Source organism: Chiloscyllium punctatum, chromosome 35 (assembly GCF_047496795.1).
Source record: "Chiloscyllium punctatum isolate Juve2018m chromosome 35, sChiPun1.3, whole genome shotgun sequence".
Classification (NCBI taxonomy): domain Eukaryota; kingdom Metazoa; phylum Chordata; class Chondrichthyes; order Orectolobiformes; family Hemiscylliidae; genus Chiloscyllium; species Chiloscyllium punctatum.
The window spans coordinates 17,927,881-17,945,634 of record NC_092773.1 but is presented as its reverse complement, the minus strand read 5'-3'; the positions used below and the strand labels follow the sequence as shown (position 1 = coordinate 17,945,634).

The 17,754-nt window shown below is 38.7% G+C and overlaps 1 protein-coding gene across 1 annotated transcript in view; it reads right to left on the bottom strand.

The window, feature by feature from the left end:
• Positions 1 to 257: 257 nt before the first annotated feature.
• Positions 258 to 17,754, bottom strand: part of golga7 (golgin A7) — a 31,118-nt gene continuing 13,621 nt past the window's right edge. The window contains exons 4-6 of the mRNA XM_072554156.1: positions 14,821 to 14,922; positions 7,611 to 7,675; positions 258 to 4,634 (exon numbers count right to left, since the gene is read on the bottom strand). Coding sequence (XP_072410257.1) covers positions 7,628 to 7,675; positions 14,821 to 14,922 — 150 coding nt within the window. The 3' untranslated portion in view covers positions 258 to 4,634; positions 7,611 to 7,627. The remainder of the gene's footprint in view (positions 4,635 to 7,610; positions 7,676 to 14,820; positions 14,923 to 17,754) is intronic.

Sequence of the window (17,754 nt, the reverse complement as noted above, 5' to 3'; positions counted from 1 at the left end):
AACTCCTCAGTGTAAAGCTTGCAATACAGTCAGTTGTCATTCTAAGTCCTTTGCTTTGTACCATACTGTCTGTATTATTGACCTGAACACTGAGGCAAACATGTCTCAAAAGAAACTGAAGATGCAAAACCCTCCACTACCAGTTTGAAACTAAGCAGTGTTTGAAGGAAACGCAATGAGCTTTTGTTGTAATCTTCCTCATCACCAACCCCAAATCAAAAAGAAATTGTGGAAAACAGCGAAAGTGACAAGAAGCATTCTTTTTGTCAAAGTTTTTTATTTCTTTTAATCAATAAAGATAGAAAACAAAAAAAACAATATTAACAAGCACATGAATTTGTATCAAAGGACAGGTTTTAAAAACAGCTTGTTTGACTCCAGCATACAGTAATAAAATAGGTCCAAAACATTTAAGAGACAGCACACAATATAAAGAGAGATTCTTCAAATAATGGTAGGTTTCAGAAGGTGCTGCACTAATTTTACCCAAGTCATTGAATAAGTGTCTAAGATTTGACAGAGCATTTTCATACACCATAGTTATTCCACATCAGTATCAAATTCAATGCCAGCTGAAGGGGTATCCGTATGAATTGTGTTGTATAAATAAGTATGATTCTACTTCCTTGTTTCTGTTAAATAGGTGTCCACTAATCTTTCTTTCAAAACCCCCAAAGCTTCCTCTCTTGTTTAGCTTGCCTCAACAACAGTACCACCATCCTAGAATCAAGGCTTCAAATCGAACCTGCACTTAAGAAAATTGCTTCCCTATTTTACATTGGTTTCCATTAAAAGCTCCTAGGAATTAGTCCCATCAACTAGTACACTTGATGGATATAAAAATCTGCAACCAGCACATCTGGCTTGGTTGCGTAACTCCAATTGAAGTACTGTCAACTTATCACGTTAACGTAAGTGAAGATTACACTTGAACTGAAGCACAAGTTGGCAGTGGCCTATTTCTGGAACTGTAATTGTCACCTCCCCTCCTTGGGAAACAAGTTTCAGGTGTGCCCCACGAACAGGTCAAGACAGCAAGCTTTAAAAAAAAAGTTCCATTTCTCAAAAAAAAAGACTAAGCAATAATTTATTGCCCTTTCCCCCATAAGGAGCAGCCCAACAGATTCTAGACAGTGCTAACATCCTCAAAAGATAGGAAGTCAGAAATCAGAACAAAGGTTTAAAGTCAGATGTGTTTCAATTTCCAGCCCACCTCAAGATCAGAAAAAATATTTGTGAAGTTAACTATTTCTGGACTTCTTCAAAGCCAGTATGGTTTCAGACCCGTCAGACAAATTAAATCCTGCATGCAGTTTTAATATCTTTGCTGCTTGCTGCTGTCACTTATGGAATGAGTTGCAAGCTGCTTGAATTCTTCTGGGTTCCCTAAAAGACAGGCAGTTTGCCTTTTCTTTAATTGAAGAGCCATGACTCAAGGGTAATAAATTTTAAATGTAGATACACATTAACACCATAATTTGTAATGGTTCCTGTTGCACAACATTCAATATTATAACTGGCACTTAGACCATTTAGTTTTCATAAATAGACCAAAGCATGTCAGAAATGCAAAAACTAAGCTTCACATTATTTGATTGTGCATTTCTGAAAATGCTCCCAAAAACTTAAAACAAGTGTCCAAAGACACGCAGCCTTCAACTCCCATGGAATACCATCTTTCAAAAATTGATGTATCAAGATAAACAAGCTAAATACAAATGAGCCATCAATTCGGCCATGATGTTTGTACTCTATTTTCAGGTGAACTTTCTTTTGTAATAAAGAAGGTCTAAAAGCATAAGGGATAGCAGTTATGGAAAGGAAAGTTAGTCTTCCAGATATATTTTCCCAAGTTCCCAAGCTGAGGTAATGAAAACATTCTGACACACTAGCCACAAACCAAGTCCCATCATCCTCAAAGTAGTGCAGAGATTTCTACTTCCCACATCACCTCTGCTCTCCTTTGGGCCACCACTAAGACAAGACTTTGTCAAGGATCAAATTTTCCACCAGCCAACACTAGTAGTGTAAGAAGTTAAACCATTTTATGAAATAACAAAACCTGATACTATTAACAAAAGTCTATTTCCAGAGTCAAAACATGTTAGGGTTGGGACAAATAATTCATAACTTCCCAGGCATTTGATGATTGCTATGAAAAGCTCAAACAAAGTCAAAAAAATGTCAAAACTGAATCCAGACCATTATTTAGTGGGAAAAATAATTAACACAGTGAGTAATGGCTGCTTTGGCTCTTTCACTAGGTTATATAACATTTTTGAAAATAAGCAACGTGAAAAAGAGTACACACCAATAGGGAGTTAAATTGAAAAGTCCTGTAGAATTTTAAACAAAAATCTCCTGTTGATTTCTGTTGACCCTGCCTGTGGCCTCTCAGAGCGAGATTGCCCAATTAGTGCCAGTCAAATTACAGCCAGTTTTGTACTGTGGACATGTGTCCACTGGGAACAAGATCCACACCATCCCCCCTCAACCAAACTAGCTTCCCCTTCACAGTCACCCTGAAGAGACCTCCAGTCTGCCTGTCTGAGCTGGATTGAAATGCAGGTTTTTGCAACCGCAAAGGTCAACATTTTGTTCGTTCTACTCCACTGCACAACTCAAACCTCTTCCCTTTTGCGCTCCTGAGGTCATACAAGGTCAGATTTAGTGTCAGACATGATTGACAGCAAATTGTCTCAGATTCTGTTCAAATTATTTGCCTGGGATCAAGGTCAGGCTTTGTATTTTTCTTTAGATGCACTAACAAGCAGCAAAAACTGCTCAGAACAGTTTGCACAACGCAGAACGGTTCGGTTTGTGACAAAGCACAACTCACATTTTCTCACTTCTTACATTCTCTGAAAAACCTAAATGACTGTTTTAAAAAAAAGTCATTAATATCAAATGTTTATAAACTCAGTAGATTTCGAAGTTGTTGAAATTGTCACATACAACATTATTTTATTGCAAGAGAAACACAAGAACACTAACATGTAAATTAGCTAATCTTACAAAGCCACAAGGGAACCCTGGGAAATAAGCCCAAGTAGCCAAAAGCTACACATAATGACAGTGCACGGCGAAGTTATTAACCACTAAGAGTACTGAATTCTACTTTCTCAAATTTTTGAAATGCATCTGTGTGGTTCTGTGACTGCCCTTGGTCAGCAAAACTCCACTTTGTGATGATCTTGCAAATTGCTGCTGGCCATGAGCATGATCGATGGTGGTAGGGAGGTGAACAGTGACATGAGGAGCAAAATATCTTGCTCAGCAAAGTAAAATTCGAGTTGCCAAAGTGTCTGTTTCTGCAAGAAAGCTTTCAACTTTTCATTTCATAGACACAGTCAAGTTCGAAAATAGTCAGTAAAGCATCTACTTCTCTGTAAACTCATACTTTCCTAGCACTACACCCATATCAGCCAACCTAATCATGTAATGCAATAGCCCCTTGTGGTGGTGTCGCTAGCATTTGCCAACATGGAATTTTATATTAAGGACACTCCTAGAACGTTTTATTTTCAAAATCTGAATTGCATGCATCACTAAAGAAACCACAACTGGGGTCTGTGCCAACACGAGTTTGGTGACTGAAGATATTGCTGAACATTTTATATTTGTACTTGGGATGCCGCTTGAAAACTTTTATTGTCTTCGCTGTTTTTAAAGCATACTCCTTACCAGTTTCTACTTCTACTGAACAACGTACTGTTACAAATATCCTGAAGTAACCCAAATTCTCTTTTTTCCCCCAATCGTATAAGGCACCTTTCACTTGCTGCTGTCTTCAGTCTGTTCCGTGCACTTCTCAGCAGGCTTCACCTCACGCTCAACTATAGGATCACTGAGCTCAGTTGCTAAAGGTTGCAAGGCTTTCATCATCGCTCAAATTAACCTGACCTGATCCAAAACTTGGACAAGCAGGTCCATCAGGAACAGAGATCCAGGAATCCAAACCAACTAACATTGGATGCTGCTTTCTGCCCCTACTGATGCCTCAGCTGAGACTCAGATATCCTGAGATATCCTGAGACTTCCTAGATTTGACAGCATGATATACATGGCAGTGACACTGTCTATCAAGCCAATTAGACATAGCTTGGTGGAATTAAACATCAGGTAAACCAAATGGAGAGTTTTGATTTAGGCATCAAAAATCTCCAGTACTCTTAGGGCTAAATGTATTGTGCTGGCACATTCACTTGTCCCAAAACAGCAAGAAACAAAAGCATTTTCAATTCATCCTGGAAAAATATCCAAGGTTTCTGACAGCGATTAACTTATGCTCCCAGAGAGTAACATGACCATATACCTCGAAACATCTCCTTCAACTCTTTCTTGTGGTCTTCTAGTGATGTTAATTTAGAAATTCTTTTGATTTTTTTGAAGAAAACATTTCAGAAAGAAAATACTAATTTGATCACAATAGTTAGTTGCTTACCCCCACCTACCCCTCACATAGCATACATTATTTGAGGATACAGCAGATTACAAAACATCCAATGTTTAAAGTGGCACCAAGGTCCTCAAGAGTTTGTGGAATGATAGTCCAGAGACGAGGTAGGGTACGTGTTTGGTACAGAAATGATACCCAGCAGAATTCGCCTGTATCCTTTACAGCCTTGGTCCCACTGTAAATAAAACAAAATAAAATGAAATTTATTAGAATTTGCCTAAACATCATAATACAATTCTGGTCCATGGTGAGGATTACATATGCATGGACTAGATTAACAAGTGGAAGAAACTGAACTGTTTGGACACTTTGGATTAAAGAAAGATCTTTAAATCACTATTTCTTGGAAATGAAGTCAACAGCTTAATGTGTGCTATGATCTACCTGCTGATTACATAAAATCAAACTACTTTGGAAAAATAAAAACAAATCTTTTCAGGAGACAAGAGATGATTTGACTGAACTCAATTTCTGCAAAAGCTGTCTTTTGAACAGATTATGGGGATTTTAGTGTTGGTGGTTGTTCAGCAATCCTTTCTGGACTTGATTTGTGTTTTCAGAAAACTAGGTAAGCATAAAGGAAGAAAATCCCAGAACCCTCCTCTCAGACTTGGAAACATGACAAAGTTGAACTGTGACGAGTTTCCAAATCTTGGGTCCAGCTTGATTTTCATCCAAGCCAAAGATCCTCCCATCTGTCTATCGCTGTCAGTAATCTGACTTTGTCAACAAGAAACAGAGTGGGCTATGAGTTTTCATCCTATCATTTATTATAAGCAAAAGATCATCTCTGCACAGTTTGTTGGATTGTGTTGCATGATTATGTCTGTTTTGGACTAAAAGGAGAGCATTTGGAATTCAGGATACAGTTTAGATGCTAACCAGTGTTGCCAGTTTATTTTGGAGGAAGTTTTGCTTTCTAAAAACAGATTAAGTCAATTTAAAAAGCATAGTGTAAGTTTGTGTATTCAAGACAGTACAAGAAAAATTGAAGTAGTTGGCCATTTTGGTGATTCAAACAGAACACTTATACCGATAGCTGACAATCACCAGTTGCACCAGTCATTTTTTTTCCTTTTTCCAACAGATTTAATCCCAAAACACATGATCAATAGCTGCAATATCCTTCTGGGTAGGGTAGAGCATTCAATGCTCGCAGGAACTGTTGGGCAAAGTGGCCTCTTCTCTGTGTTGTGTATTCGATGAAACAAAATAAATATCCATACATTTTTCTGAATGGAATAGCAAAGTAATGAAGGGCCTTACTCATCTGTAATTACCCTGTGAAACAAAGTCCAAGTTTCTGCGAAATGCAGGCACAAATCATAATTTGTTCAAAGCGCAATGCATAAACCCATTAAGCAATGCTCCGTATAACAAGGAGCCACCTTTTCATAGCCTGTATAAAAGTAATTACTTAATCACGTTTACAAATCTCACTGTGCTGCTGAGCCAAATTATCAGAAGGATATATCAGCACTTGGTGAGGCAGACTAAAGTCCCTGTGAATACACTTCCAAATCAAACAATGGAACAGTGAGTGGGCTGAATGTTAAGAAAAACCTAGAACAGCAGACTTAAACACAATCACGCTGAAAACAGATTAGACAGAATTAGTGGTGTTAAACTGAGTCATTGCAACACATAAGAAGAAAATATTGCGGAGCCAGCTGCAACTTAAATTTAAAAGCAGCACGCAAAGGAATTATGTTCTGCAGGTGTGCTAATCACTTTCTCTGCCTATGTGCGAATAGGGCTAAAGCACATTTGATGCATCTCTACAAGTCTTTTCCATAAACATTTTTGTACTCCATGTCTCTTCCCTCAATCCCTCATCTTATCACCCTACATCAAATCCTTTTGTGGAAAAGGTCTGCATCAACATTCAATGCTACTTCCAAGCTTCAGGCTATACAGTTTCCCCCAAGCCCAGCTTCAACCTAAACAAAAGGCCAAGTAGTGCTCCTGACAGTAGGACACAAAGATCCCCAAGGCACGTGAACTAATAATCTTGGAGAATGGAGCTGTAACAGGATTTCACCAGTCTTAAAATTAACCTTATAAACTGCAGATGCTCTAAATCAGAAACTAGAACTGAAGTTGCTGGAATAGCTCAGCAGATCCAGCAACAACTGTGAAGAGAAATCAGAGTTAACGTTTCGGGTCCAGTGACCCTTCCTCAGACCCGAAACGTGAACTCTGATTTCACTTCACAGATGTTGCTAGACCAGCTGAGCTTTTCCAGCAACTTCAATTCTTGTTTAAAATAAACTTTATAATCCCAAGACCCAATCACCAACCCAGCACAAGCTGATGGGCTACAAGCCTGGCATCTCACACAGTAACATTGGCCTTTGAGATTCCAAAATGTGATCAGTGACTGATTTCACAGCACCACAACACAAACATCTCAGCTGTGTCATTCAGGGGTCATAAAAATGACACTGCCAGCAGCAGGGTATGCTCTTCTGATTCTGGGGCTAAGGTTGAACACTGGGGAGAAGGAAGCAGAAACATGAGTAAACACAAAGAACAAGGACAACCACGTGTTTTCTTGCCCATAGAAAAACTGAAGTTGAGAGACAATCGGCAAACACTGCTTGTATCTATCACTTTATGAAACACAAAAGTGGTTTGGGTATAGAAATCCAAATTTCTGGTCATTCAGATTTCAAACAGGGTACAAGTTCTATGTCCAAGTCTTAAAGTAAATACTGATGAAAACTAGATCAATTCAAAAATGTTGGCATCCAATTCTGCACATTTAAATTTAATTCTAGACCGAAGCTAGGGTGAAATCTCATCTCATTGAGGCACATTTTAAGTACTTGAATTTTTCTTTGCACTGTTGTACACTGAAGACTCTTGCTTTTCTTCCCCCTAATTACCAGCCTGAACAATTTATAACAATCAAGATAAATGGAACTTGACAACAGGTGAAAACGAAACGGATTTTGTTTTGTATCGCTTCTATACTATTATATCAAGTGGCTTTTCAAAAAGCTGTGGAGAGATACTCCAACCTGTCATTTCGTGATCAAGTATGATGTTGGCAATGTTCCATGGTCATGGAGCTTCAGGGATCTTGAATTAGTATCCTATGTGTTGCTACTTCAGTCAGAGATGTGACCACAGTCCAGCAAGTTCATACCTTAGCTTCTCTGCACTTCATCTTCCACTGCTGAAATTTCTGTCTTCATAAATGGAGATCTCAATCTTTCGAATCAGAGTTAAGTACAAAACACGCAATCCAAAGCATCTCTGACATGGTGTAACACATTTCCTTTACAGACATTCGTGTAAATACATAAACACCTGACAATTTGTTGGTAAAGATATGAATGAACTTTTGTCATTTAATCAGTATATGCTAGCCCTGGTTCAGACCATAATTCTAGCTTTTCTACTTGTCCTAACCACAGACTTCAAAAGACAAAACTAATTGCTTGCTACCTCCCTAAAACATAAATGATAAGGATAATTGATTTGAAGAACGGCCGCAATCCATTCTCCGTTCTCAAAAGTTATGTGCACCAATTAAGTGTTAATGATACAAATCAGCAATTCAGTGCCTGATCAATGATTAGGTGCAGTTTCAATACTTTCTCAGCAAGAACACAAAAAACATCCAAGGGCCCTAACAATGACAATGACCACTTGAGGATGCTGGGTGAGGACTCAAGTCTTTGACAATGGAATTCCCCACTGATCCAAACAGAAAAGCCATTTGAATGAAGCATCAAGGACTGCAGATACAAGGTGAACTACCTGCCAATTCATTCAGTACCTCAACAGGTTGGCAAAAGTGAAATGCTAACAAATAAATGCACTCCACATAAATTAGTGTAACTGTGACCACGGACATTTCCTGCAGAGAGCGATTCTTCAGATTATCAAGCATTTTTCAAATACTGAAGGTCAACAGACATTCAAAAACAAAATTTGGATGTCAACAAAACTTTACCCAGAAAATTATAATTGATTCAATTAGGCTTTTTTCACAAACTTAAAAAAGCCAGTAAATATGAGACTGCCTGGGAATACCAGATGCAGAATGCTTTGAGAGCTCTTGTAGCACTGTGGTAGTCTCCCTTGCTCTGAACCAGGAAGACTGGGTTCAACTCCCATATGTTCCAGTGGTGTGTCATAAACTCTGTGAAAAGACTGATTTGTAAATATCCAACTGCTTAGTTGGCTGTAGAATGTACCCCAAGTCGAGTCTGATTTCCTAAGCAGTTTTGCATTTGTATGCTTCTTACTGACAGCTGCAAATAGTGGGTAGCCCATGTCGTTAGGCCAAAGTAACTGACAAAATCCTGTGCTCTTCACTGCAGATAGAAATAAAGCCAACAAACACACAAGTAAACACACAGAATGCTAGAAAATTGGTATAAACACTCAGAAGTTATGAAAGCATAGAGAGAGCGAGGAGGAGAGACAGAGCGAGAAAAGAGAGATCATATTTCAAACCGATCACTTTCCACAAGGTAAAACTCGAATTCTGGTGTCACTCCACAGATGCTCACAAATCTGCTTTAAAATGAGCATGACCAAGAGCAAATATATGAAGTCAACGGGCACAAAATTAGGCAGTTTCAGGTAAGGAGATACTCGTAAACTTAAGCTTCTAGCAAGAAACATGTACTACCCCTCTCCAAACCTGTGCAAACACAATTAACTCCAGATGCAGAACAAAACTAACTCAATGGATATATCATCACTTCTTAAAGTCTGCAGACAGTTGCCTCTGAACTTGCCTCTAAGTTGTGCTGATAAAAGCATTAGGTCACAATGGAAAACAGGCAGACTAAACTGAGTGGATGAAACAATGGCATCTGAGAAAAATGGCAAGATTTTTCAATTCAATAAACGCAAGGTCAACAATTTTCTTAATTGGTGAGACATCAGAAATTGTGCACAAGCCAAGGGATTTAGCTCACCATGTACACAAATTGCAACGATAAGCAGTCATTAAAATTTTGAGCATCAAGTTTTGCATCTTGGAACGGTACAGATTTTGCAGCAGTGTAATGAGCTGGAAGGGTCAAATGTGTCACCAATTCTGGTTGATTTTACATAAGGTGTGCACAGAAGCAACCTAATCAAAATCTCCAACATGACCTTAGGACTCTAAGGGAGACAACACATGCAGAAGAAAAATCAGATGAACTTATTCCAATAAAAAAAAACCTTACCCAAGTGTGAAATTCTCTTCTCCATTCAGCCTTTCCACATTAGTTACCTGACTATCAACCAGAATACAGGGACAAAACTGGGTTCCTAATGATACAATTAAAGTGACAAAAGAATGGCATGTAAAGCCTTCTATAACACATCAAATTCAAGAACAACACAGACATTTAGATGGTACTCTTTTCACAACCTCAAACACTTCACAACCATATTTTTTAAAGTTCTTAAAACTTTTGTAATGTCGGAAACACACCAGTCAATTTGCACCAAATCAAGTCCCAAAATAACATTGTATTAACGACCAGATCACTTCTTTTCTAGCTGCTATTGTAGGGATGAATTTAGGCCTGGACACCAGGAAGGACCTTTTAAATGGGTCCATTTCATTTTGTTTGGTTTTGAAGAGAGAACATACGGGACCACCCTTCTGAAAACTGACACCTCTGACAATGCAGCATTGAAATTCCCAAATCCCTGGATTGGGATTAAACAATCTAACTCAAGCAAGACTGTGACCTACCAAGCCATGGCTAACAATCTAAACGAAGCAACTTGAAGAAGGAAGGGTACTTTTTTCCACTTCCATTGACAGCTGATCAGAATTCAAGCAAAGTTGAGACCTGAATGCCTGAGGTGCAAAGCTCTCCCATTTTTATGAAATGCACCTACATCAATAAAATGCCACCATCAATTACATCAGCCCATTACCCTCAAGAGGTTCTTCTTGCAAATTGCCCAGCTTTTCAGCTAGTTTCTCATTCCTCCTGTATCCATTGTGCTGTACACACCCATAACTCAAAACACACCAAGTGAAAGAGCAGAGACCATGAAATTGCTGTGGTATTTTAGTTAAATATTAAATAAATACAATGTGTTGAATGTGTCCCAAGCATCAATCAGCCTGTGCTAACATCTGTGTGACATACACACGTACATACAACGCATTTTCATATTCTGACAGCATAAGGCAAACATTTGAATCTAAACCACAAAATGATCCAATTGCTTCAGTCACTTTTCTAACCGTGACTAATTCAAGTCCAAGAAAATTGAAATTAAAATCCCTGTAGTTACAGGCACATTGCCATAAGTAATTGGCATATCTCAACAAGACCAGCAGGGGCTGCAGAGGTAACTAACCATAGTAAATGCAACAAGTCCATTTCACCAACAATATTTAAAACCACTTACAAAAATCTGCCATTTACAAAAAAGAACAACTAACCTAGATTTTTCAGAGGATAAGTCTGAGAATCGAACATTCCTGAACTACAAAGCTTATAAAAGGTCCACTGGGCTGATCACAACAGAGGCTTCACTGCAGCAGATGAAGTAAATGAGTACGAACTTTCTGAAGACAATCAGACTTAACAGTCTTCCGTTAACACACAGGACAAAAAAATGGTTATTTGACAAACATCCAGAAGACTTGCTAGCAACTTCACAGAAGTCCAGAGTTTCAGTAATAATCCCCACAAGAGTGTGTTTTTTTTGTGAGTTGAGCACAGGGGGCAGCAATTTGCTTTTCAAAGTTAGTGAATGGGAAGCTCTTATCTACAACCACGCAAAGACCCTGCAACTCAGAAAACAAAGAGTGATGCCATTGACCATCTGGACCCCTCCCTCACTCAGAAACCTCTCTTTAACCATCCTTTGGTTTCATGCCTTAATTTCTGTCCACGTCCTTACTCCACATCGAAAGAAAGGGGTCTCAAGAGAGAAAATCCTTCTCCAGGAAAGAGCAATAAAGTTAATAAGTAATTTCATTGCTGTGCGTGAATACTATCCAACCAAGGAATTTTTTAAAAAATCAGGTTAATTTTTTGTAATGTTCTCAGGTTTTTAAAGTTACCTTTGGAACATGAATGAAGCAAAGGTACAATTTTAAAAACAATGCTACTCTTCAGATGGAGGCCAAAACAAGTCACACTGCTTGTGCCTGAGGAACTCTTCCCTAAAATTCACTGTGGGGTATGACAGAAAATAACAGTGAGTTCCATCCCTCTAACACTGTACTACACAAAAGAAACACAAAGGCAGTTCATTCACACACTGAAGAGGCAATTATCTACAATCTAAACATGGAGATCATACATCAGCATAAAAGTGCTCATCTCTGTGCTTCTTTTTACTATAATGATAACATGACACAGATGGCACAAGCTTGGAGAAAATGACTGATTGTTTTCATTAAGATTGTCAGCACCAAAATAGATAGCTGAATTTCATAACAGCTTTACTGCTTTCTTCAGAGTTATAGGTTTTCCTGGCAGAGTTTTAAAACACTACTGAGTCAAGTACAATTCAATTATTCCTGAATCCCAGTGGGGTCTAAACTTCTTGCACGACGTTTCATCTGACAGCTATAGCAGTGAGCCCTGTCACTGAACTACATGATCATTTTTAACTCCGGTTGAGTCCCAGACAGCCAGAATTGCACGAATACACCCGCATCCATGAAAGACGAGTGCCACTCTGAATTAATATCCATCAACAGGATGGACAAGAGTGTTCGAGTAACAATACATGGTAAAAATCAGGAACTATGGGGGGGCTTAGCACAAAACTTACATTTTAATCAGGAATCACCCAATGACATTACAGATCATGGAAAACAGACAACCTGCTGAGATCTCCTGTGGTACTTAACGATGTGACTCTGTCCAACAATTGATTCAGAAACCTTAAGAGGGCTTAAACTCAGTTCAGAAGAGCAATTGCAGACAGCTATGCTTTACACTCGCTCAATCAAAGCAGGGCATCATGAAACTCCCAGACAGGAAGTCAACGTTCGCACAAGACTACAGTATATATTCCACTTATTATCATGAGTACACATACATTTAGCACAACTATTGCTAATTTTATAATTAAGGTTGATCGTTTTTCCATCACATTTACCAGAAGGACTCTCACAGTTCAAGTGATCAAACCAGACAAATGCTTCGAGAAGTTTCTGACCACTTATCACACCAAGACTGCTTGTCATTGTAGCAGGTGGTCTCTGACTGAGCTTTAACTTATAAATAGGTCATTGTATTCAGGCACATTGAAAGCAATTTGATAACTTATTATTTACAGGGTGCCAACAAAGTACTCGACTTAGATTCCCAAATTAATCTTTCACAAAAAACTTCAACTGTGGTTAAAAACACAGAGTAGCCAGGGATTTTCACATACAATTGCTTCAATATGTGCCAAATTTTTACAGCCGTGCTTTGTCACTTCAATGAACTTGACAAACAGAAGATGAAGTTGACTCCTTTCAGAGAGCCACTTTATATCGTGGCATGTAGGTCACTGAAAAGAGTTTACTGAAGGCTGAGCTTAGTGAAACCAAGAAAGTAAGGAAGGTACGGAAGCAGTTTCTTTATATTCTCCAAAACCTTCAAACTGCTGTTCTACAATGCAGGATGTGGCAACTGAGTGTCAATGTTTGGGCTAGTAATGCAGAGACCCGGGGTCATTCTTTGTGGTCATGGTGCTGGTGGAATTTAAACCAGCTCAGGGAGGGTGATCACAGAACCACAAGTGACAGGAGTTGAACTACACTTGGTTCTCACACGTCCTTCAGGGAAGGAAAGCGGTCATTCTTACCCAGTGATGCCAGGGCCGCAGCAAGTGAGTGGCCAAGCAGACCATTCAGTTCAAGGACATTTTGGAAGGGGCAACAATTGTCAGCCATGAAATCAATGCCCACATCCCAGAAAAGATAAAGAAAGAAAATCCAAGACATGAACAAAAGCACCTTAATGTCCACAAGAAACAGGATCAGTCCCTCAAAACCTTTAACATTCAGTAACTAAACTACCACCTCAATTCCACTTTCCCAATGATTACAAATTTGGGACAATTCCCATTTTGAATATACTGCAATATATTTTCAAAGATTCACAACACTGAGTGAACATATTTTTCACATCTCAGTCTTAAAAAGGCTAAAATTTGATCATTAGATGACTGGTCGTTAACCGAAGACTATTTAAGCTGGGCAGACAGTGCACTCCACAATAGTGAGGTGGATCAAACAGGGTGTTCATCTGCTCTCTAAAGAAAACAATAACTAATGCACAGGGGTTCAACTGGGGAAAATAAGATTTGGAGCTGCTGAAATAACAAAACCAGATACATTCTGTATTCACAAAATTCTAGAGATGATTTTCAGAAGAAAACTTTCAACTTTCTTCAGATCACGTTCAAGACGGAGTAGAATGCTTGAACTGAAGTTAAAATTACAGCATGAGAGGTGATATTTTTGAGTTCACAACATGCTGGAGGCAGCTTTGTCACAATATTATGAAGCTAAAAATCACAACACCAGGTTATAGTCTAACAGGTTTATTTGGAAGTACAGTAAAACTCCAATTATCTGAACAAGATCTCAGAGTCCTGTAAAAATGCTATCCATTACCTGAACAATCCGTGATCAAACACTCAGTTTTCTGAAGAAAATACTCCCCGCCCATCTATTTCAGATAATCGAGGTTGTTCTATATAGCTTTGACAGCGCTGCTCCCTCATCAGGTATAAGTCTATGGGGTAAATTTGCATTTGCAGAATTGTAATTGCACATTCTATTTTGGTCAAAAAACACACAATCTGCAGGCAATCTATCCATGTAAGATTTTATAAATTCCTACTTTAGAAATAGAACCAGTCTGACTCAACATTGGGATACAGACAGACCCTAACCTCATGTCTTTGATGCATTGTCTGAGCCGAGAGGTCACTTTTACTTTTTTATAAAACCTTAAGTTATCTTGAGAATGTGACTTAAAAGTAGTTCTGGGATTTACATAATAATGAACTGAAACCCATTCTAAAGATGGGAGACTTAACAGCAATCTAGGTTTGTTCAATATATCATATCCGTTGCGTGACACTGATCTTTTGCTTTAAATTCTGTGTCTTATCATTCTGCTCCACAGCTAGCTGAAGAAGGAAAAGCGCTCCAAAATCTGGTACTTCCAAATAAACCTGATGGACTATAACCTAGGTGTTGGGAGATTTTTAACTTTGCCCACTCCAGTCCAACACCTCCTCAAAAATATTATGAAGTCTTGAAGTCTCTTCATATATGGCTACGTGAAGAAGATGGGCAGCATGCAAAGCAGCTAAGATGGATTGAAAAACAGGAGACGCGAAACCAGAGAAAGCAAAAAGGATACAACTCTCAATCCTCTTTCAATTGGATCGACTATAACGAGGCCTCGTGGAGCATAAGTCTTCTCATTCTGTTCCTGGATGTATTTGGCAATCTTTTTCAACACCTGCAGTTAAAATCGAAAGTGGTGATAACATATTACAGGGCCTATGTGAATAAATCTATTCTGGACATGGGTCTCTGTAAGCATAATGAATGACCAAACAAAAGTGACCATGCAACACAACTGCAACCACTTACATTTTTATTAATTCTTTCATGAAATGTGGGTTTCGCTGTCAAGATAGTAACTGTTGCTCATTTTCAAGTCCCTTAAGAAGTCAATAGCAAAAGCATTGGGAACTAAAGACTAAAACAATCAGGAGTGACGTTCTCTCAAATTGTTCAGGATTGGGAAAATACAAAAACTAGAATCTGGTTCCCAGCAGAGGACAGCATCAGGTGAAGGAAGAAAGAAAACTGCTTAGTACAAATCCTGTCGCACATTCTCTGTCCAGTCATTTGCTCAAAAACAAAAGTGATTTTCTTTTGTGGTCCAGTTCTAATCAAACACAAAATATAAAGGACTACACAAATCAACTAATTTAACCCATTTATTTTAGACATGATGGATACAAAGGTGGGGCTAATGGACCAAGCATTCACAGCAAATGTTTAAAGTTTATTATCTCTTCACTGATGACAAAGTTATGGACAGCAAATGATAGAAAAGCAACAGTGTCAATTTCTTTCAACTCTCCTCCATATCCTAGATGAGTCAAAAAAGTGAAATAGAATTGTAGAAACCCTGGTGTGAAAGCAGGCCAATCGGTTCATCATGTCCTCACCAACCCTCCGATACACATCCCACCCAGACCCACACCCATCCCTGTAACCCTGCACTTCCCATGGCTAATCTACCTCACCTGCATATTCCTGGACACTATTGACAATATAGCATGTCCAACCCACCTAACTGCACATCTTTGCACTGTGGAAGGAAATCCACGCAGACACAGGGAGAACATGCAAACTTCACACAGACAGTCACCCAAGGGTGAAACCAAACCTGGCTCCCTGGTGCTATGAAGCAGCAGCGTTAACCACTGAACCACCTTTAAAATGGCAGAAGCTGGACCATTTTTCAAAATCAATTTGCAATATTCTCTTAGAAGATTATGCCCTGTACACACTCACCAGCTGATAAAGGGAATCTGCATCTCCTATTAAGATCCTGCATATCATTTCACATAATAGAGATGAGTACCATCAGTCAAGAGCTGCAGCGTTCCCAATAATTTTCCAATAACAGTGGAAAACTTATTTTCCATAATGAACCAGAAATTTTAGAAAAACACAATTTCCATAGATTTCCCATTATAAAAAAAGAAATTCTTCAGTAACTAACATTACATTTTCTGGGAGAAGAAAAACTTGCATGATAACGAGTAAACTGAGGGACAAGAGGGCTTTTTTTGAGCACTAGAATGTGAACTGGTTTCACATAAAAGAATAGAATATTTCAACCACTGAACGCACTTGAAAATTGCATGCAAAGGCTTTGTTCAAGGACCGGACCACAGTCACAGACCATCCAACAAAGCATGCCCAGAAGTTCATAAACAGGTTGCCCATCCAGCTATTTTAGTACCGCTGATCCACACCATGTGAAGTTAACACAACAAACAAGCCACTGTCCTGCAGCACAACCTGAAGGGTCTGTGAACAACAGATGGTAGAAAACACAAACACTAGAACTATCTTGCAAGGAGAGAAAACCTGCAGCAGATTAGGCAGAATCTGCAGCGATCAGGCTGGCTATTGTTTTAGTCTGCAACCAAATGTAATCTCTATTTTTTTGTTCTCTTTTCATAAATGCAAATAAATTCAACATATACTTACACCTTATCAAATCTATTTTGAAAAACACGAGTTGGAAGTGACCCAGTTTTCAGTCAACCCAATTAATGATATTACACAACCACCTCTCGTGTAAACAGTAGGTTTTGAAAAAATGTAGATCTGATAGAGCAGTTTTCTGACAGGAACACTGCTTTGATAAGCTGCTTATTCAATCATTTAAAAAATACTGGTAATTCTGCATTCCAGGCATGATACATATCTTATCATCTGACCTTACAACCTCTACAATCAATGCCATGTGGCAAGTGGACTAGACACATGCACAATGCAACCTAAATATTTTCAAGTGCAGAATTAGAATATTTTGATGAATATACTGAATAAATTAAAAACACAATCCATGACATCAAAAACACATGCAATTATATTTCAAACAATGATGAGACAGAGTACATGAAAGAGAAAGATGGCTTAGTAGCATTTTGACAAGACACCAATCTCTACCTCAATGTTAGGAAAACTAAGGAGCTGGTCATCGACTACAGGAAGCAGAGTGGAGGACATGCTCCTGTCTGTATCGATGATGTTGAGGTGGAGGTGGTCAAGAGCTTCAAGTTCCTATGAGTTAATATCACAAACTATCTATCCTGACCCAGGACTCTTACCATTTTTTAACCATCTAATGCATCGCAGCTTGATATGATAACTGCTCTGTCCATGGTCGCAAGAAATTAGATTTATATTTGCTGCCCAATCCATCATGCAAACTAACCTTCCTTCCACTGTCTGTGTCTACACTTTCCACTGCCTCAGTAAAGAAGCCAACATAATCAAACACCATTCGTACACCAGTTAAACTCTGCTCCAGATGAGCAGAACATAGAAAAGTCTGAAAACCTCTTTCACACTTAACAGACTTAGGAATGGATCTCTCCTCTATTGGAGTTCATCTTTCGCTGCATTTCCTCCACAGCTGTTAACACTATATTCCACATTCTATTGTTTAACCCTGTACAGTACGACTTGTCTGGTCAGCACACAAAACAATACTTTACACGATCTCTTCGTACATGCGACAATAATACATCAAATCAAA